The 22458-nt window shown below is 30.3% G+C and overlaps 1 protein-coding gene and 1 long non-coding RNA gene across 3 annotated transcripts; both read left to right on the forward strand.

Moving 5' to 3' along the window:
- Positions 1 to 274: 274 nt before the first annotated feature.
- On the forward strand, positions 275 to 3210 carry LOC105198137. The gene is made up of 3 exons (XR_850858.3): positions 275 to 752; positions 1166 to 1277; positions 1870 to 3210. It is a non-coding gene; the product is annotated as an uncharacterized LOC105198137 (long non-coding RNA).
- A 7917-nt stretch (positions 3211 to 11127) lies between these two features.
- On the forward strand, positions 11128 to 18278 carry LOC105198136 (ubiquitin-conjugating enzyme E2 G1). Of its 2 annotated transcripts, none has more exons than XM_011164785.3 (4): positions 11128 to 11350; positions 15967 to 16346; positions 16932 to 17054; positions 17268 to 18278. In XM_011164785.3, exons 1-3 carry the CDS (start codon positions 11305 to 11307, stop codon positions 17010 to 17012), a joined length of 507 nt encoding a protein of 168 aa, XP_011163087.1. In that variant the 5' UTR covers positions 11128 to 11304; the 3' UTR covers positions 17013 to 17054; positions 17268 to 18278. The 2 variants fall into 2 exon arrangements, with proteins under 2 accessions (XP_011163087.1, XP_025991299.1); XM_026135514.2 differs by lacking the exon at positions 11128 to 11350 and adding an exon at positions 12210 to 12332.
- The last annotated feature ends 4180 nt before the right edge of the window (positions 18279 to 22458 follow it).

The following is a 22458-nucleotide window of genomic DNA, read 5'->3' on the forward strand; positions in this document are numbered from 1 at the left end:
ACCCTCCTCGGTGAATTCCGAAAAGCTATTTAGTTCCGCAGAAAACGTTTATGTAAACAAAATAAATTACTTTCAGACAATGCAAAAATACTAATTTTTATAATAAAAAGTTTAAATATTTAATTTTGAAAATAATTGTTTAACAATTATTCAGATTAAGTTGAAATAAAGATAATAAAACACTATTTCTATCAAAATAAATAATATTTCGTTTTTTTATTTAATTAATAATTTAACTTCATTTTTACAACATTTTCTACTGGATAATATCCGGCAAAATAGTATCCGATATCCGGTCGCGAGAGTATATATATGTTTATCCGGTATCCAGCTATCGGTAAAAATAACTATCCGATGCATCTTTAATTCATACCTAGATCCAGCATTCAACAGTCTTTCTGTAGAAAACATGAAGATGGCGTATTGACGGTAAAACTGTTCGACATGAGTCATCTATGAGTTTTCTTTTTTTCCTCCAAGGACTACCTGGTGTTGATTGAAAAGAGGGGATCACGTACAGATGGTTCTTTTTCGTACAGTTTCTTCATCAGTCTAACTTTGCGCTAGAGTTCGTAAGCTTGGTCTAACAATAAGTATACATATACATTATTGTGCACGAAACATTTGCATTAACGTTACGATTTTTAACAAGTTACTTTTACACAAGTCAGCAATACCTTTTCAAGATTTCAAAACGATCCATCAGTCTATGAGAAGTTTGTGAAACTCTTTTACTGCAGAAATTTATACAGGTTAGAATTCTTTAAAAAGAATGTTTGTTTTTCTTATAAAATATTATAAAACGTTATCGTCTTCGGGTGAAATATTGTGAACTGAGCTGTGTAACATCGAAAAAATACTCACGGCTTTGATATAAAGTTAAGGTTCATCGCGTGTACAGATTCGCGGAAAATCGAGAGCACAGTGAGCCACGTGGCCAGAGTAATTCGTTATTGTTAGCAGCTCATAGCTTAGTTTGCAGCTTGCTGCACGTGGGTCGCAGCTCACAGATCGTGGCTCGTAATTCGTGGCTCAACATTCCCGTCCATTATCGATAAATAGATCGCGAATTAATAAGCTGGCAGATAATATATATTATTATATTCTCCAATATTCAAACATCGAAAATAAACCCAGTATTAATTTGAAATGTTACTAATTTCAGACATTACGCCATATATCAAGATACTATTTATCATCAAGAAAAATGTTTTTGCTTAACAATAAAAATGACTGGATGAATTTCATTATGATGCTATTAGTATGGATATATATGGGTAAAGTAATTTATATTTATATTAAAAAAATAACACTTTATTTATTTATTATTCTCTTAATTGTATAAGCTTCAAAAATGGCAAGTGTTATGCCTATTATATTTTTTAACAATAAATAAAATTATAAGAAATGATATAATATGATAAAAAATAACATAATATATTAAAATTTACTACAAATTTTAGTAAGAATACTATATCAAAGATTATAAAATTAATGTTGTAAGCATTATAAAATGTTAAAAGATATACATAGGATAAAAATATATAGACAGAATTATATAACTCTTTTCTCTTAGTTTCATTTAAAAACTTGTTATAATTTAATTATATAGCGTAATTAAATTATTTTTTTTATATCTTTATTTAACAATTAATATATTAAAAAATTTATTAAAAAGTTATTTTTTATATATAAATAATTTAGCTTTATTTAGAATCAACAGATAAATTTATTCATAATAAATTTTTATATTTAACAAAATTAATTTTTTAATATATAATGTAATAACTAGTTATTATAAAGAAAATTAATTAATTAATAATGGATATAATTATTTACTAATTACAAATTATATTTTTCTAATTGCAGTAACAGAAAATAAATATCGTACCACTACTGCTTGGTCTAATTATCTAATTTTGTTCGCTATTGATGCTGGATTTAATACACTTTTAATTATAATTGCATGGAATATTTACAATTGGGTGATCCAGATAGCACATAAACTAGGCCCATGGTTGGAGATCCAGATAGCACATAGACTAGGCCCATGGTTAGACATGTTAGACATCCAGATAAACTAGGGATGCATCGCCGGATATGACGGATACTGGCCCGTACCGGATAATACCGGATAGCCGGATATTTTTTTTATCCGGCTGGATAATCTGATGTTAACATCAGATTAACACCATTGCTTATTTTAATCAGAGAGAAGGCTGAAAGCAACCATCCTGGCCTTTTTCGATCATTAGCGACCAACGTCCATTTTCGCATATGGAATTATAAATCATATCAATTTTGCGACACTGTTGGTAAAAATTTTTTATCGGCATTGTTGCAAAATTGATGTGATTTAAGCTTATAGCACATGAAATATTTGATATTACCTCTAATAAAAAGACCAGACAATCCTATATCGTGGTGGAAAAAACATTTATTCCGAATTTCCAAATTTAGAAAATCTTGTTTTAAAATATTTAAGTGCTCCACCCTCCTCAGTAAATTCCGAAAGGCTATATGTATATATAGTTCCGCAGGAAACGTTTATGCAGACAATCGAAATAAATTACTTTTAGACAATGCAAAAATGCTAACTTTTATAATAAAAAATTTAAATATTTAATTTTTAAAATAATTGTTTAACAATTGTTCAGATTAGGTTGAAAATGAAGATAATCAAACATTGTTTCTATCAAAATAAATAAAATTTCGTTTTTTATATTTGATTAATAATTTAACTTTTGCAACATTTTCTGACGAATAATATCTGGTTTAACCGGCAAAATAGTATCTAGCCCGATTATCCGGGGGGTATCCAGCCGCGAGAGTATATGATTATCTGGTATCCTGCTATTCGATAAAAATCATTATCCGGTGCACCTCTAGATTCGACTTTTTTTTTATTGGAAAGAATTAAAATATTAATAGATTTATGGAGATGCTGTAGGTTCTTTCAAGTTTTGCAGTACCTGTCGAATTCGTAATGATTTTGATGTCAAAAGCTGTTTAAAATTTAGATGTTAAAAATTACTTAATATCAAGCTGTTTTTTATGTTAAAAATTTCTCAAAATTAAACTAAATTTTGAATCGATATTGGATTTCGACCCCTTTTCGATTATCAAATTTTGTGATCATTTCGATTTTTTATTTCTCACTGGGTCATTAGAGTATCGTGCAACTTTTTATAATATATAATATTTGCGCAACGAACGACCTGTAACAATACCGAACTGTCGACGAGTTACAGTACAAAATAAACTTACTAAGGTGTTTTTTATACTTCTACGTCATAAAAATGAAACAGTAAATTTGTTTACTGATCCAAAATTCATATCTATTTTTTATTCGAGGATTCTGAGATCCAATTTCTACAAAAAAAAAATTATTATAATTTATACATTCATAGTGCCAATCTGTTGAAAGCTGTAGAAAATACTAGGTGATCTATGCTATTCAATCAATCAAGTATAGTCAGAGTTTATATTATGAATTCAAAATAATAATAATTAGTATGAATAAAGTTTAAGTTAAAAAGTATTATAAGCTATTAATATCTTTATATTTATACAAGAAGTTCATATTGATTCCATAAATGTTCATTTTTATTTCTTTTTATATAGATTAATATAAAAATAACCACAAAAAATAGATAATTTTTAAATTTACATGACATAATAAAGAAATTTAATAAGAACAAATTGTTTTAATAATTCTACGAGAGCAAAATATAAGAACAAAATACATAGAGCAAATACATACTACAATATAAATAACTTTAAATATGATAGCGACTTATTGTTAGTCTTATTTTAAATTGCTATAAAATGGATACTATATGTATATTTTATTTTGTTCTAATAAAATTTTTTCTACTATATTTTTTACGAATTTCAAATACACAACCCAAATAAAAATCGTTAATATAAAAGCGTTTTATTAATTGGTGTTTTAATTTTTTTTAGAAATATTGTCATAATACGTTGCTTAAAAATGTATATATGTGTCATAGCTCAAATCAATAAAAACATCAATAAAAATATAAAATTTTCATAGGCTGTTCTAGTATTACGTTTAAATATCTGTGTAAAATTTCAGCACAATTCTCTTATTGGTTCCAAAGTTATTAATTTTTTGTTTAAGCTTGATTTTTATGTAAAATCGCGTTTTATAGCATTTATTAATAAATTTGTTGAAAAAGTGGCATTCCAAATTAAATCAAAATTTTTCATATTCTAATAAAATTCTAATAAATATTTGCGCAAAAATTTATTTAGATCTACTTAATCGTTTAAAAACTATTTATTTAATACTGCCGCAAAATATGGTCATTTTTACGTTGCAAAAATCATTATAGCTTATAACTTTTTTTAGAACCAAAAAACGTAAAATTCTAGTCACGAACTCCCAAAATTCGGGAGTTTGTGACTAAAATTCTTTTATTGTTGATTAGGAAAAGAAGGAATAAATTTAAAAAGCCTTTAATTTTAAAATTTTTTAAACATTAAATTAATAAAATTGATTCTTTTAACTTGCATAACCACATCCTTAATGTCTTTTGCTATTTGTTTAATATTTTCTTTCTTTTGACTTTTTCACGAAATATTGATCTATCATGTGAATATAATATCCTTAGACACTAATAAATTATAAGTCAATTAAAAATATATGCAACATATAGTTAATAACAATAACTGAAATGTAAAAATTATGGAAAAAAATAGAGTAATTGTCAGGTTGAAATATATTTAAAAAGTTATTCATTTTGATACACAGCGATTTCTCTGCGCAATACATCTCGCTCGCGATTACAATGTACACTGCAAACGGAAGCCGTTTATAAAGCCAATATGCTTCAGATTTATCGATCCAGTGATACAACGAGATTGAAAATGATTTCCATCTTTTATCGCCGTAATTTTGTATAATTCGATATGAAGCCTAATCGTGCCATAAATACTAATGCCGTTCGAAATAATTAAGAAGCAACGATAATAGTAATAGAAATGTTCCTGTCGGTGAAAGATACCGTATAACAATGAAGCATATATCGTGATTGATTGGTGAGATATATCGACACGGTCAATTAAATTACCGTTCAAGAAGCAGAAGCGATTTCGTAATTAATGCAATAGAGCGCTTCCAAATTAAATCATCAAATTCCGTTATATCGTGTTCTATCGATAAAAGTATAAAGAGAAGTTGTATAAACATAAATAAGTATCAAAAATGCTTGATTAATAAAAATGGAAAGAGTAACAAAAAGGAGATGATGATTTCGTTTAATTTTAGTGGCCAAGTCATTATGCCCTCAAATTTGTTTAAAATGTTAATTTATTATATTCTACGTTGATATATATGTATATAATAATTAATTATCAAGAAATATGCGTCAAAAATTCTTATTAATATATAAAGTTTGCTTACACATTGTCGGAACGTTTTCTCAAGTTTATTATAAAATATCTGCTTTTGAAGAACAAAACAAAACGCGTAATATCTATAAGTTTAATATCTATAAGTATAAAGACAAAAGGCATGTCAATTATCGTGGTATTCGTGAATATTTGAGTTTCATTTTAATTTATGGGGAGACGTCTGAATTTTGCATCGCGTGATCATCTCCATTCCGCTGTCTCGTCTCAATAGCACAATAGATAAATCTGGATGATAGCATCGAAGCAATACAACCTGGACGTAACATCAGCCAGCGCACATATTCTGGATGCCAATAAGTAAACAAACCGCGGCGCGAAATGGAATCGAAATCGGGCCATAAATCTCGAATGTAACCGTGCGAAATTGCCGAGAAGGCAAAGATACATAACCGTCGATCCTCATGCATTTCTATTCTTTACCCTTTTTTCACATTGCAGATTTTCTCGCGTATAAGCGGTATAAGTTTTTTTTTCTTCCTTTTTTCTAAAACACTAAGAATGCATAAATGCTTTCTTCATTCACCATTAAAAAAAAAAAAACTACTACTTTATTATGTTTATTACCTTGTACAGTATTTCTTATTTTCTGCATTTGTATTCTACTACAATACAGATTTTAAAATACTTATTTTAATTAGTCCTGTAGTAATTAAATTAGCAATTAAATGTAATTAAAAATCATAATACATATACACATATATTTATTTTCATTATTAAGTTTTCAAATTCATTTTATTAAACTAACATTTCGCATTATAACTTCAAATAATACAAAGCATTAAAAATTGTATAAGATTTTATATGTGCTTTTATTTTAAAAAGTTATTTATAATTTTAACTACATTAAAATTAACAATTAATACTGGGAATAATATTGTATATTAAAAATTATTTACTTTTTATACTGCTCTGTTCTTGTTTTGCATGACTATTTATAGATTTTCATAACCATTATGAAATTAAGAAAATGCAATATATAAAATATGCAAAATATAAAATTCATATATAAAGTATTTATTATATTAAAAATTATAAAAACAGTTTTCTATAAACTTTTACGTTATTTTCTTATATATTGTACGTTTTCATAAAATTATATCTTATCATAATTAAATTATGATATAAACTTTTCTTTGCTGCAAGTTCCGTGTAAACAAAATAATAAACCAATTAAAAATTTTTTATTTTACTTTAATTTTAATTTTAAGAGAGACTAATAATTGATTATTTAATTTTAATATTCTATTATTATAATACAATGAATTGTTCTAACATAAATTATTACATTTTATTTTTCTTTGTGTTACAGCAGGGTCGGGCATTTGCACGTAAAATATAAATAATTTTCATTATGTGTGTACAATCTAAATTATATTTTACATGTTATCTATGTGAACGGTCCATAGATCACAGAAAATTCAAACCTTATTCAGATTTTTAATAATAACAATTACATTTCATTTTTTAATTTTTAATATTATATCTATATTTTTATTTTATCGAGATACTAAAATTACATATATTAACAATTTTATAACTTAATCACTATTTGGATTGGGTAAATTAATCTATTTTTTAAACTAAGTTAAGTTAAAGTTTATGGTTTTAAAAAATAATTTAGTTAATTCAAATAAACAAAAAACTCAATTAAAAATTATATTAAGATTAAATCAACTTTAATTAAATTTAATTTAAAGTTAATTTTGAAAAGCATTATTCATATTAAAATCGAAACTCATGCACTATTAAAGTTAAATTACTAACAATATATATATATATATATATATATATATATATATATATATATATATATATATACTTACTAACAATAATATGGATAATCTAATAAATTTAATATTTTATTTATAAATAAATTGTTAAATAATCTGACATAATAGTATTTTTCCTTTATATTATAAATAAATTTTTAACTAAAGAAAAATGTTAATAAATTTTATATATTAAATAAAGTTTGTGTGCGTGCGTGCGTGCGTGCGTGCGTGCGTGTGTGTGTATGTGTGTGTGTGTGTGTGTGTGTGTGTTTGTGTATTTATAAAATAACTAGTTAAAGTTACAAATTAAATCATGGAAAATTAATTAAGTTAAGTTAAAAGCTGTTAGCTTTTAAACTTTATCATTTAACTTTAAAATTTTTAACTAGTTACTAACTAACCCTGCTTTTCTCTGTATTGTGTTATCCAATTTATAATAATTTATATTGCTTCTGTGCTTACATAAAAAAAGTTTCGTATAAATAATACTTAAAAAAATTCATATAGTGCAAAAAATCCATGAGCGCCTGCACTATAATATAGGTATGTAGTTTTCTTCTTTATTATACTTTGTATATGCAATTTGATCTAATTTTATTTGTTAATGTTAATCTTTTAAGATAATATATGTTGAAGAAAGAAAAGTGAGTCCAAAATGTACCTGTTTAAAAATTGCGATTTTAATTCTTACAATGTTAAATTGAGCTATACACATATGTATATATCATTGCTTATTTATCTCTAACTTATAACTTATTTATTGACCTTATTTAGTTATTTGTTTAATTGCTTATACATTAATCAAGTTTTCATATTAGTTTATTTGTAACTTGTAAAAATTAAAAAATTAAAGAAAACGATATATCAAATTTTCATTTTATCATATACCAGATTTAAATTTTCTATGGTCCATGCTTATAATTTACATAGATAACATTTTATACATAGTTTACGTAGTCGACATAGTTTACGCTTAATGTAGATTATATATGTATATTTTACACGTAAACAACGTAAACCATGAAAACTGTAACCATGATGTAAAAAACAAGGTGAAACAACGCACATCGTCGGCGGCTCGATGCGCTGTAAGAGACATGACTCGATGTGATGCGCCAATGAAATTTGGGTCCAAATATATCCGCGCAATTTAAATACGAAACAATCATATGTAGTCACACGTACTTAAAATGTAGAAGTTGTTAAAAAAAATAAATATAAAAATGTAAAAATACTTGAAATTTATTACAAATCACTGTTACAATAAAACAAATCACTGTTACAATAAACACTGTTGTTATAAACATGAAATGTAACAATTTAGCCATACACATAAGCTCATTCTTATAACTTTCCAAATTTCTTTTAATCCAAGTTTAAAAAATTTGAAATAACAATTATCACAATTTTCATTAATGTACAAAGTCTCAACCTTACCTTCACGTTCTTCTTTTTTTAAGTAGCTTTGAATTTCTCCGATTCACCGATTATCTCAGATTCACGTATAAATACAAGTATAAATACGTCCCAGTACCAGAACCGTAGCCATATTGAATCTCAAAATTTGGACCCAGTTCTGATTGGTCTGGAGTATGGTCTACTGCGAATCTGGTTACTTGTTTCACCTTTCTTCTTACATCATGACTGTAACTGGAAATATAGAAGAGTCATATTTCGTTAGAAATAGTAGAAATAATAGTAACAATTGAATATATAACATGTATAATACATACATAAGAAATAAAATTAAATAGAAAATAAATTAATACTTTTATTTGAATCTAATATATAACCCAGCAAGAAATGATTCATCAAATCGACGTTGAATCAATGCCGAATTGACACACCGAAAACATTCATCAAAAACTAATCAAAATATTTATCGAATTTGATTGAATTATGTCATACATCTTGTCTTTCGATGAATTATCAACTCAGAATAATTCGATTTCGATTCGATATTGAATACTGTTTTTTTGTTGCAATCTCTGCCTTTTATACCATTTATGTGATTCCTTTCTTATGAGAAATAGAACGCCATAGCAGCTAGCTAGGACAGTTTTGTGTACTACCATACAGAGAAAAAAGTATGTGATATTTGTGACTATAATTGCATGGTTAAGAAAATAATTATATTCACTATAATTGTAGTTGAGTTAACGATGAAAATAGTTATTTGAATTTTTATACATATCTTGATATTTTACTATATTAATAGTTGTGATTATCATAATTTATAATAAAATATTTTCACAATTGACACAACTATACATATAAGGTTGTTCGAACTAACAATAACTATAAAAATAGTTCTCTTAACCTTGCATAATTTTCCAAGTATGCAATTAGTCACAAATACCACATACATTTTTCTCTGTGTACTAAAAATCTATATATGAACTACAGATTTTGAGTACCAATATTATTTATCAAAAAAACACTCAACACATAGCTGCATAATTATAATATAATTAAACTCATATAGAGAGTCACAAAAGATGTTTAATTTTCTTGTTAACTTAAGCATATCTTTTAGCAAAAAATTAAGCAAAAAATTTTTTTATTGTTTGCATATATTTTACGAGATTACATGTTTACATTATGTTATGAATTATATATGTAACAAAGAAATATAATTTTATTCTTTTACAGTGCTCTCAAATTTATATAATATTTACGTCTTATCCACATAACAGTGATATACAGGGTGTTCATTAATGGTTGTACCCACTTTTTACCATAGGAGCGTGATTTACTAACGGTTATGTATTTCTAACATATTATTATATTAAAAATAACAAATGCGTGCTCCTATGGTAAAACGTGGGAATAACCATTAATGAACACCCTGTGTGCGCGCGTGTGCGTGTGTGTGCGTGTGTATGTGTATGGGTGCTTTCCAGCTACGACACAAGTCGACACTGTGTAACACAGTGTCCATTAGTGTGAGTGAAACAACTAAAATTTTCTCTCTTACACTAATGGACACTGTGTTACACAGTGTCGATTTGTGTCGTAGCTGGAAAGCACTGTATATAAATAAAAGTAATTATGTAGAAAACTAATTAAGATAGCTTCAAATCTCGATATCAAAATATCGACAGCCTAATAGAAAATATACATATAAATTTTCCGTTTAAGAATCTGCTGATGAATACGTAATAAAAGCTTTAAATTTCAAAAATAATTGTTTTGATACGATGCAATATTAATGATTTTGACGTCGATTCGATAAATCATTTCATGCTAGGAATGAAAATTTTATATAAAATTTTCTCCAATTTTAAATACTATAAATTTTAAAATATGTGTTATACAATATTTTTATTACATTATTTTTATACATTAAAATCAGATATATAAACAATTTTACAATTTAATTAATTCTTTTTTGTGTATATTTTACTCTGTATTCTCCAATTTATAGTTCAATTTATAATGTTTTTCACTGGGAAAACTAGCGCGCACTGAGTGTGCATTCGCCGCTGGCAATTGGATGTTTCGATTCGCGCGATGATGGTACCAATGGAAACGCCCAATTACCTGCAGCAAGTGCACACTCAGTACGCACTAGTTTTTCCAGTAAAAAACGCTATTAGATAATTTTACATGTTTACATTATTACTTACATGAAAAAGGTTCATATAAACATCACGTCTTGTTTATATTAAAAAAAAACCATATAGACATAATTTGAAATGTACGGCACAATGTTGGTAACAGTATCTCGAGTCGGTTCATTTCTCGCCAAGTGCTTGTTATCAAGCATTGGACATTTCTTTGGTTTTCAAAAGTCTTTCCCATTCGTCGGCGCAGCTCGAATATTATTCGCTTCATGACCATTTCTCACTAACAGCAGTGATCTGTTTTATTGACAGTTCGGCCGAGTCTCTCGTAGTTTCAATCGACGGTCGCGTGGCGCAGCATGAGCGGTGCAGTGTATCAGGCCGGCGCAGAGCTCGAGACAGGAAGAACATATGTTTAGCCAGTGGCGCATGCGTGGTCACCGCTTCCGCGACGTACCTAGCCATCTTTCCAGTCAAGCAAAAGTGATTGTTTTCAGTCTTAGTCTTATTTAACTGAACTTTTATTAATGTCAGAGCCACAGTCCGCGCTGTTATTACGGAAACAATTAGCAGGTATAATGTGAGCGCGGTGCGAGTGTTACAAGTGTGTTTGACGGAAGCGCGAAGCGCGACCGAGCGTGGAATCCGAGTCGTGTGACTCGCGCTTCACCGAGGGACTCGCCGCCGTCGTGCCACGGACCGCGGGGCCCCGACGTCGCCCCGCGCGACGGCGGGCGGTCCGCCGCCCGCGCCTCGTCCTCGGGGGAATCCTCGACCCGCGGCCGTGCTCGTCGCGTCGCGCGTCGTCCTCGCCGGCTCGCCGTCGCCGTATCTCCTGCACAGATACGGGGCGTGAAAATCAATACGCTCCCGCGGAGAGAGTCTGTGTTACGCCGCGCGGCGAATAACGTTATAACCTAAGCGGCGGTTGCGGCGGCGTAACCTCATCGCCCATCGTCGTTCTGCGGCACGCCGTCACCGCCGCCGCCGCCGCCGCCGCCGTCGCGATATCAAAAGTTCGAGTCCGTCAGCCCCACGCCCCCTCCCTTTCCCCACCACCCCGTCGCCCTTCGTCGCCGACGAGCCGGTTCGTCGCACGCGGCGACGACGATGACGACGGTGGCGGTGGCGGCGGCTTCCTTCGTCGCCTTCTCGAGGACGACGTCGAGAGAACGAAGGCCGCTCCACGCCTCGTGCCCGAAAATAATTGCAGGCCTCGTTATTTATAGCGTACGCGCGTCACCGCCGTCCGCTGCACGTCTCTTCTCCTCGCGAGCGACGGGAAAAAAAGCACCGAGAGCGGAGAAGCGAGAGAAAATAAAATAAAATAAAGATTAAAAAAAAAGAAAAAACGGGAGACAGTGCACAGATAGGGCTGAGCGCGAGAGAGCGAGCGAGCGAGCCAGCGAGCCAGCGAGAGCCATAGAAAGAAAGAGAGAATGAGAGAGTGCGGAGAGAAAGAGCGAGCAAAAGCGCGCCGTGCAACGACCATCGAAGGTCAGCCGCCTTCGGGCCATGCTCCCCTGTTCCAGACGAGATCGACGCCACGAAAAAGGCTTGCAGTTTCGCCTCTCTTTGTGCGACGTCGACGGAGTCGCGTTGCGTGCGCGCGCGAGAGAGAGGAAAGAGAGAAAGAGACACAGAGCGAAAGAGAGAGATTACACCGTCGCGTCAGTAACCTCGTGCTTCGTCTCCTTCGCGCGGAGCACGTCGCGCTGACTCACTGCGCGGCTTCCGTGCCGCGGTGATCTCGCATGGGCGAACTTAACCTGTACGCCGCGCGTCCCGGACGCAGGGTTGGCTGGAGCTGCTTGACGCGTCGTCGCCGGCGGGAGCGTGCACACGTGCACGTGCACGTCGTGACTATCGTTGCATGCACGAGCGACGCTTTCCCTCTTCTTTTTTTTTCTTTTTTTTACGCTACCTGGCGGGGAACATAACCTAGACACTCCGATAATCTTCCTTTCATAGACTGTCGCTGCACCTGTCGACGCAATTTTTCGGAAGTTTTATCGCGATCTTTGCTGTTTACCTTCGACCGGGACGTACGGTGCGTTCCATTTGACCTTTGGAATCATTTCATGTCCTTGTTATCAAATATTAAACAGGGATAAATGAAGGTTGTAAACACAAAGTAGAACGCACTCTTACAAAAACTGCTTTTTTGCATTTTCCTTTTTACTTTTTCGGTTGGATGTTAAACAATGATGAGTCTAGGAGATGACCCTCCCATGGAATGTTGATCTGTGATACATAGGGGTCATACCTGGTCAATAATACTGTTAGTATCAACAGATGCAATATTATTGATCATGTATAGTTAATATTAATGGATTGATGTAGCGCATTGTCTAGGGTTGGTAAAAATCAATTTTTAAATATGTTTTAAACCTTAAAAACATGTATTAAACAAAAAAACATTTGTCAATCTTAATATTGACAGTGATTCCAAATTTTTTGATTTTCGAGCGTCAACATTGCTGTGCGTTAGGAATATTGACTGTAGTACTAACTAGGGCTTTCCAGCAACATATACAGGTGATAATGTGTAACACAATGTACAACACAGTACTTTTCAATTATGATACAAGCCAATACAATCACACACAGCTAAAATCTCATGTTTGACTGTGTTGTTGTTTTATATCACTCCCTACATGGAATATAGTCATATTAACGTTATAAGGTGGTCATCATAACTTTATTTGTCACCTATAAGTCAATACAAGATATTTTTACGATATTATCATTCAATGATAAATAATATCCTTATGATATTATTTCTTAATATTTTTTATAGTGTTATGGTTTCTATATTCCACTTTGATCTATGCATACTAACATTTGATGATGAAATGTAAAAAATGTTGAAATTAAAAAAAGTGAAATAAGCTAAACAATATACAGCTACAAATCGACACTGTGCTACACAATGTATGATTTTTTCATTAGAAAGCACCCTATAAAGAGGATGGATCAATATTTTCATTAGTATAGTTCCACAATAGTTAATATAATCACAGAATTAATTTTAGGTTATAAAAATACTGATGCACATTGTCCGTATTATTGATGTAAGGCTCATGTTATGTCCCTGACACAAAAAGTTGAAGCAGTAAAGGCCAAAACACAGACTTGTGTAATTACACATAATACGCAATGCATAAGTGAATCAGAATTTCATTTCTATCCTAGGAAGGGAAGTAAAGGATTCTGATTGATAAATTCTCTTGTGTGTTATGCAAGAGTCTGTGGTTTGACTTTGAGAAAATTGCTAGTCTGAATTTGCTTACTTTATGCCTTAAGTTGTTGATTATAATTGGCTGATTTAGTAATAGATCATAAGCCAGGAGCAAACTATAAGTGAGTTAGTAGTGTGTCATAAGACAATGATAAATCTATAATTGGTGACTGCGTGGAGATGACCGAATTCCATTTTGTACGACTTGAAACTTAGATTATGATTGGCCATCTAAAAGTAATATGTGTTTGTCATCTTTATAAAAAAAAATAAAAATAAAAAAAACATACTGACTACGCAACAATCTAATATGATTTATTCTGGATACAAGTTTCTAAGATTTATAACTTATAATTCTAACTTACCACTAGTGTGGTATGAGTGACAATTAATGACTTGTTGTAGAAAGTCCAAAACTTTTGATTTCTTTACTGCTTACGTCTTACATAAGTTTTTTATGTGTCCTTAAAATAAATCTACATGATTTATTACACTACAGATACTTCAAAGCATTTTTAATTGGTCAGTTGTTGAAATCCTTTGTTCTGTTTGGTCAATCTAATACTTCGAAGCACTTGCAGTCTTAAGTGGAACGTTATTGTACTTCTGAGTATATATTAGAAAGTTATTTTTAAAAATAATGGGGTATAGTTGATCTACGTGGAGTTAATTGTAATTTTGTGATTATGTCACATCTGTTTTATCAGTTTTTTAATCTGTACATAGATTTTTTTGTTGTAGGTGTTTTAGCGAATTCGATAGATTTGCACCGATTCTGTGCTGGTGCCTGGTATAACACCAGTACAACATGATCTCCAGATAAACTCGATTAGCCACAATGCAGTATTAATGTAGAGCAACATTAAAATGAAATAACACTGAACTGTTAGTAAACAGTGTATGATTGAAACATGTAATTTCTATAAATATGTAATAAATGATCTGAGATATTTTGATTCTATATTATTGTGTATTACACTTAAAAAAATACATAATTAATAACTTATTACCATAAAAATACTAAGAATTTTATCTTTCTTGATTGTTTCTACAAAAGTCTTGTGTAATACAATGTTTTAATTACCATTTTGCTGACATTTTCAGTGCTAATAGCACTATCAAAAATTTCAGTCAATAAAATTTGTCTCCATTTTTTCATCTCTCAATATAAATTTGTTACTATATCCAGTACAGTTTTTATACATTGAATATAGAATTTGCATGTGCAATGTAATCAAATGTGAAAATTTCTTAGCATTGAGGCAAAGAATGTGGATCTAATGTATAGCACCAAAACAGTTTACACTCAATGCACACTAGTGCAAGCTGCCGAATTCGCTATTGTTTATCTTAAGTCAGACTATGCATTTGAGGGTTACGAATTGAGGATTAAAATTTGACCAATCAGATAATTTCAGTTTATTTTGTTCTAATTGGTTAAATTTAAATATCCAATATGTAGTCTAAATTGAGTTTTAATTGTTATTTTATATTTTAATTATAATTATAATTATAATTATAATTAATTTATTATGCCTTCTGTTAAAATTTTAAAAAAATTTGTATACTTCAATTTCTCTCATTTCTTTGAAACAATAGATATTTCAAAGTAATAGAGTACAATTGTAATGTACTTGCTAACATTAGGTCTGTTCTTTTTAACTGAATTTCTTGTACTGTTCATCTTTCCTCTTTTCAAATGTGGAGAGAAAAAGAAATTTCTATTCTTTTTAAGAAATTTGTTGCATTATTCGTCTTCTCTTCTCGACGTAGAAACAAAAAAAGAGGAAAGATGAAAGAAGTATAATGTAAGAAGTCAATTAAGAACAGAGCTGTTGTTTATATTTTTGGATATATATTATGTATTAAATACTCTAGACATGCTTTGAATAATCATATAAACTGTATGAAATAATATCTAGTTATATTTTTTTCTTTTTTCTTACAGAATTAAATAAAAACCCAGTAGAAGGGTTTTCTGCAGGCCTCATAGACGACAATGACATATATCGGTGGGAAGTACTCATTATTGGACCTCCGGATACATTATACGAAGGTGGTTTCTTCAAAGCACATTTACAGTTTCCAAAAGAGTATCCACTTAGGCCACCACGAATGAAATTTATAACCGAAATATGGCATCCAAATATTGACAAAAATGGAGATGTGTGTATATCGATATTGCATGAACCCGGTGATGATAAATGGGGATACGAGAAGGCGTCCGAGCGGTGGTTACCAGTTCACACAGTCGAAACTATCTTGATAAGTGTTATTAGCATGCTCGCAGATCCTAACGACGAAAGCCCTGCTAACGTGGATGCCGCCGTAAGTATCTATATTAGAAAATATATAGCGTTCTTTAGTCCTGGTCTACAATTAATGTTGTAAGCCTTAAGCCATAAGAAATTGACCAACCATGATTATTCTCCTCATATTCAACTATGATTCGTCAATTTCTTATGGCTTAAGGCTTACTACACCTATTGTAGACCAGGACTTATATAAATAACTTATTTAAATAAAAAATAGAAAAAGTCTAAATCGTTGCAGTTAGTGTTGCGTAAATTATTTATGTATTTAATAATTAATACAAAAAATTTAATTGGTATATGCTTTAATTCCTATTGGCTCGACTTCAGTACGCATTATTTGTGAAAATGATTATAAAAACTTGATCTTTAAATCTTTCATTCTTTTTTTGTCAAATAGTGCGCATCTAAAGAAGACCCAATCAGGGTTGAAACGTATGCAATTTATATTCTCTGTATGTATTAATTATTGTTAAATGCAAAATTGACACACTGATTTATACACCATTAACGGCGTCAGTTCAGACTCTTTATTATCTTTTATTTATGATTCTCAAAGCTTTTCTTATTATATTTATCTAATATATTTCTCTCATTGTAGAAAGAGTGGAGGGAAAGTTATACGGAATTTAAGCGAAAGGTGGCGAGGTGCGTGAGAAAAAGCCAAGAAGAGTGTTTGTAGGGGATGAACAAATATTCAAATGGAAAGACTTATTTAATTCTGGTAAGTTTTGCTAAAACGATTATTGAATTTTATTTTGTGTTTATAAAACTACAATAAACATTCACAGAAAAGTGTAATTGAACTTATCTATTCCTAGTTATTTATAAAATCTGTATGTAACTAATATCAAAGTTTGATTATATATATGTATATATATATATATATATATATATATATATATATATATATATAAAATGTGTAATGTTAATATAGGGAAGCCGTAAGCACTGTAAGAAAGATACCGATGCTCAGCATAAAGCTAACGGATAACAGTGCCACTAAAAGCGGATTAAGCCTGACCCATCCTTATGCAGAGAGAGAGAGAAAGAGAGAGAGCGAGACAGAGCGTGTGTGAATGCGAGAGAAAAACTCACGCTGCTCTATCATCATGTTTATTAAATCACCGCCACCGACGTACGATCCAAATCCATCGAGACGAGGAACATAAAGAGATACACACGCAATTCACCTTTTACATAATAAACAGCTAAAGAAAATTAATTTACACGTATACATAAAGCAAAAATATCATCTCTGTATGATTATTACCTTAATATTAATAGTTCTTATAAAACAAAACTTAACTCCCCCCTTCTCCTCCTATGCTCAAGAACGATCCTGAGCCTCTTTGGACGGAACCTTGTAATTTAAAATAATATGTTTACGTTTATCTCTGAATAATGATTCCTTAGTGTGTCGTTTCGTATTTTCTTACTTTCATAAATATATATATGTATAAATAAATTTTTTTATAAAGTTAAAACGACGAGACACATACAACAATCTTATAAAATGTCTCAGTTATTGAGAGTGGACTGCATACGACTTGATATGACATTGCGGTGAGAATAATTGAAGCCGTACGTACGCGGTAATGTAAAATATATATTAAATTTCCATCGAACCGTAAGTTGCCAAAATAATTAATTCTAATTCAAGTGATAATAATGATAATATTGTTAATGTATCAATAATTACAGTTAGTGCTCGTAACGTAACATATATGTATATGGTATGGTATTCACTCTTAAAAACTCGTATGCAGAGTAACGGCGCTTTCCTTACGAAGTAAACTTGCGGTTCTTTATCATCATTACGCGAAATTGAGAAATAATTCTTTCCTCTTAGGAAATTCGTTCAACTTACGTTGAAATTCGTATAATTCTTTGATCTGGTTATACATTATTTCATATTGTCAATTAAATCTTCAGACATTGAAACAAATACGTCTATATTACATTACACCTGCTCTTTTCTTTTTTTCATCCATTTAATTAATTATTTACATCACATTTTTTTTTATCAAAGTATGTAACAGCAAGATATGTAAATTTTTATAACGTTCTTTATTTCTGTCATTCTTATGTTTATTTAGAACAACTTTTAATACAATATATAATACATTTTATGAAGTAGTAAATTTCTTAGTTTTTGGGCAGCAATAAGTATAAATTTATATGAAATGAGCAATAACAGTGTCGTTTACGGATTTTATATTTTTTATCAAAGCTTAATGAATTTTTTTATTAGAATAAATAATGAAAAGTTATTAATAATTATAATTTGTTGAGAGGCGTATAATAAAATAAAATCGGAAAACGTTTATTCTATTATATCTAATTTGTTTGTACAAATAGTTGCGCTAAATCAAACACTAGATGTTGCGTGCTTGATAGTCGCCATGACAGTTTCGGTGATGTATTCGTATTTAGTTTAACATTTGTTGGCGTTTTTATTTGTTTTCGTCAAAAATTCTAGCTTGAGTAACAGATGATCACCGAAACGTGTCAGTTTTCGGTTATCCTCGTGCTCGTTGCTGCCGAACAACGCTGGACTATAATATTTGAGATCAGTGTAGTTGTAGTGAGTCGAGATTTTGATGACTGGCATGCAAAAATGATCTTTACACTTCCTGGAGTTAATCAGCATACGTTTGGCGTATCTTTCATTAGATAAAACATGTCCAAAATTTATTGCTTATTAACAATCGTATCATGTTTGTAATCAGTCTGATAGATTATCTGCCACTGAGTATATCATTGAATACAGTAAACTGCATATGGATGACACGTGCTAGAGATTCGTCAAATAAACTCCACACGATCGTAATGTCAGTTTCTACAGTCGGTAGTATGAACGAGAGTTCCTTCAAGTAAACGCGTGATTATAGTATCGTTGGATAAAGTACGCCGCGTCGGTAATGCGAGCAAAAATTTCGTCAAGTATGACATACTCGATGCGACCGTTAGTAATAGTAGGATATATCGCGGTGGTAATGTAGGTCGCATGATATGATTTTATTTTAGACAAATTTTGTTTATATTCAATAATAACCACAACTTGGCGGCAGATACATAACAAAATTTGTTGACATAGCATGTCGGCAAAAATCATATAAATTTTGCTAATAATTTTGGCGGCAAATTGTCGGCAAAAACCAAGCATAGTTTTTGAGACATAATATTAACAATGTTGCTAACAAAGTTTTGTTGGCAACGGCGTCATATTGAAGTTGTAGTAGTAAAAAAGTGTTTTGCGACAGTCGAAGTAATTTCTGATAGACAGCATTCCTTCGAAATTTAAATAAGATGAATAAGGTTTTTTTTGAAAACTTTGAATGTATCATGTCCAGTTGAATGTATTTGAAACATTTCGTGTTTACTTTTTGCTGTATGATGTCTATTTTGTCATACGCAATAATGCGCACAGTTGATATTGGGCTATTCGTAATACCGAGCACCGGGGCGATTCGTTAATACTGATTACAGCGCCTAATCTAAGTTGGGTAACCCTAACCCTAACCCTTTGGCTGCATTACGAACGTCTGCGCTACGCAGAGTTAAGCATTGAGATAAAGTTCTTTGTTGATTTAGTTCAAACTTGATAATATTGTGTATTTTAGTACATACAACATGAATATGAATATAAAATCGTCGCACTTAAGCAGGTAAAAAGTTATAAAGCGTTAAAAATTGACACTTGTGAGATTAGGAAATCTATCACACTAATAGCATAAAAAGACATGCAAACGTATATGTTTTTTGTATACCTATATTCTTTTTTAAATTAAAGAAAGTCTTAACAACAGCTTTTTTACAGTCTTTCAACTTGAAACACAAATTTCGAGATATTCCCGGACTAGTTACGAATTATCCCAGGCTTGGGGCTATTTGTAATTCTTGGCATTGATCGACATTTTTATATGTACTTCAAAGCAAGTACACTTCCATGTTCTATCTATACAGGCATTGTGAAGAGGAAGGTTCAACCTTTCAAACCATCTCATGTTTTTTTTTATTAATATAGGACTCAAGAGATACAAAAGAAAAAAAGGTCTAACGAATAGCACCGGTCTCCCCTATACATATACATTTAATGTATTGTAGATTAATTATTTTAATAGAGAAAATTGTAGAATGTGTCCAAATGTATGTATATATACGTAGGTACACATAAATCTTCCCCACTTAAACTGCAGTACTAAAAATCTGTAATAGATGTAATGTAAACTATAGATAGCAGTAAAAACTACAATCACCTTATCGAATAAATACTTTGATATAATAAGTACTATAATTAAACTTATACTTCGAAAAAAAAAGCCATATTAGGTCTATTGAGATACGCATAAAAGCCTATATTAGCAAAATTCCAAGTTATTATTTAACTTTGCATAACTCGAAATGTACTGTTGTACAGTTGAATAAAACGTTAAATAACAAAAAAAAAAACACTGCATTATACATACATTTGTGTGATAATATTATACTTTAAATATAAAAAGAATAAAAAAGTATATTAATTAAAAATGTTAAAATGTATATTAAAAAATTTTTTAATGCTTAAAAGTAAAAATGCCTTATAACAAATGCCGACTATTGTTTATTAACATATTAGCGCCAATACTAAAATGATTTCACAAGTAATTACTAGAATTCATTACTTAATAGTACTGTGCATATGCACAGCCCATAATAACATCATCTTCTCCGCTATTAAATGATAGGTATTTTAAAACTTTTTGACGCAACTTAGTTTAGAAATGTCAGAGAGTACTTACTGCATATAATTTGTGAAAGATCTACTCATCTCGAGCATAATTGATAATGATTGATTGTATTTCTGTACGCAAACACATTGCGGAATGAAGTATATTCTGTTTTTGTGTGTCACAATATGGCATTCGTATGAATTCAAGATTTTTGTATTCTTTCAAAAAGAAAGTGCAAAATGCGAGTTAACTTGCGAAATTTGTTTAGTGATGGATATAATTAAATATTCGTTTCCGGCCATACATGATCGTTTCTTTGATCTTGGCGCGGGATATTTCCAGGATGGATTTTACTGAATAAACAGTAATGCTTTAACTGATGAGTAAAATTATTTAAATGTATATGTGTGTGTGCGTGTGTGTAAACTAATGTGATAATTTAAATATTATTGTTATTATTTATTAAATCCTAAGCAAAAATATCTAACAACCAAAAGGTAATTGAATAATCAAGATCAATTCTAATAACATAGTATTTAAATAATTATGTTTACAATTTATTGCATACAGCTGCGTTTTAATAAAAATGGAAATAATTGAATGATATGTGAGAATCAACACATAAAGCATATTAAAATTCATATTAATTATAACACTTTAATTTCTGCAGGTTTAACTAAAAGCGTACTTATATAGCAGGTACAATTATTAATGAATGAACTCATTTATTACATTTGCATATTAATCAATAACAATATTAATATCATCAGCCATTTTTTATTTGTTGTTATTTATTATACACATATTAGTAAAGGCTTTTGAATGATTGTATCCTGTTTACAATTTAACATAAAATAAATTAAAATAATAATAATAAATAATAAAACTCAAAATTTTATATTTATTTTGATGTTAGAAATTAATTAAGATTTTTTTTAAACATCTTTAAAATACTGAAATTTTAGGCACACATTGGGCTTAATGAGGAAGTAAATAAAATACATTTTTATAAAATATATTTTCTTTTAATATTTTTTTTTATGTTTTTAGTAGATTTGTATGTAATAAATATTTATATGTATATCACAAATATTGAATAGAAAGATTAAACTATTTTTTATAGATATATGTAAAATTTATATTTGCAATCGAAGGTAACCGCTTGTGCTGCAGAATAACTTGTTTCTGTCCTCATCTGCAAGATGCCACTGTAGAAAACATTGTAATAAACATAAAATAAAACATATAATGAAAAATGTACAAGTTTATTTAACATTTTAAAACGATTTCTAAATAATGTAATACGTTTCAAGACTCATTTTTTTGTTTTTGTACAGCTCTGTGCTAAAAAAGCATAACATTGTTTGTTTTTTGTTTGTACGGTAATGAGTATAATAAATTAGTATAATAAAT

This window comes from Solenopsis invicta, chromosome 8 (genome assembly GCF_016802725.1).
Source record: "Solenopsis invicta isolate M01_SB chromosome 8, UNIL_Sinv_3.0, whole genome shotgun sequence".
In the NCBI taxonomy this organism is placed as follows: Eukaryota; Metazoa; Arthropoda; class Insecta; order Hymenoptera; family Formicidae; genus Solenopsis; species Solenopsis invicta.

Bases quoted from the DNA above. Each gene is read 5' to 3' on its own strand.
- LOC105198136 (XM_011164785.3), top strand. From the start codon at position 11,305: ATGTCAGAGCCACAGTCCGCGCTGTTATTACGGAAACAATTAGCAG. The intron at 11,351-15,966 runs GTATAATGTGAG...TTTTTCTTACAG, and splicing joins ATTACGGAAACAATTAGCAG to AATTAAATAAAAACCCAGTA. The intron at 16,347-16,931 runs GTAAGTATCTAT...CTCTCATTGTAG, and splicing joins CTGCTAACGTGGATGCCGCC to AAAGAGTGGAGGGAAAGTTA.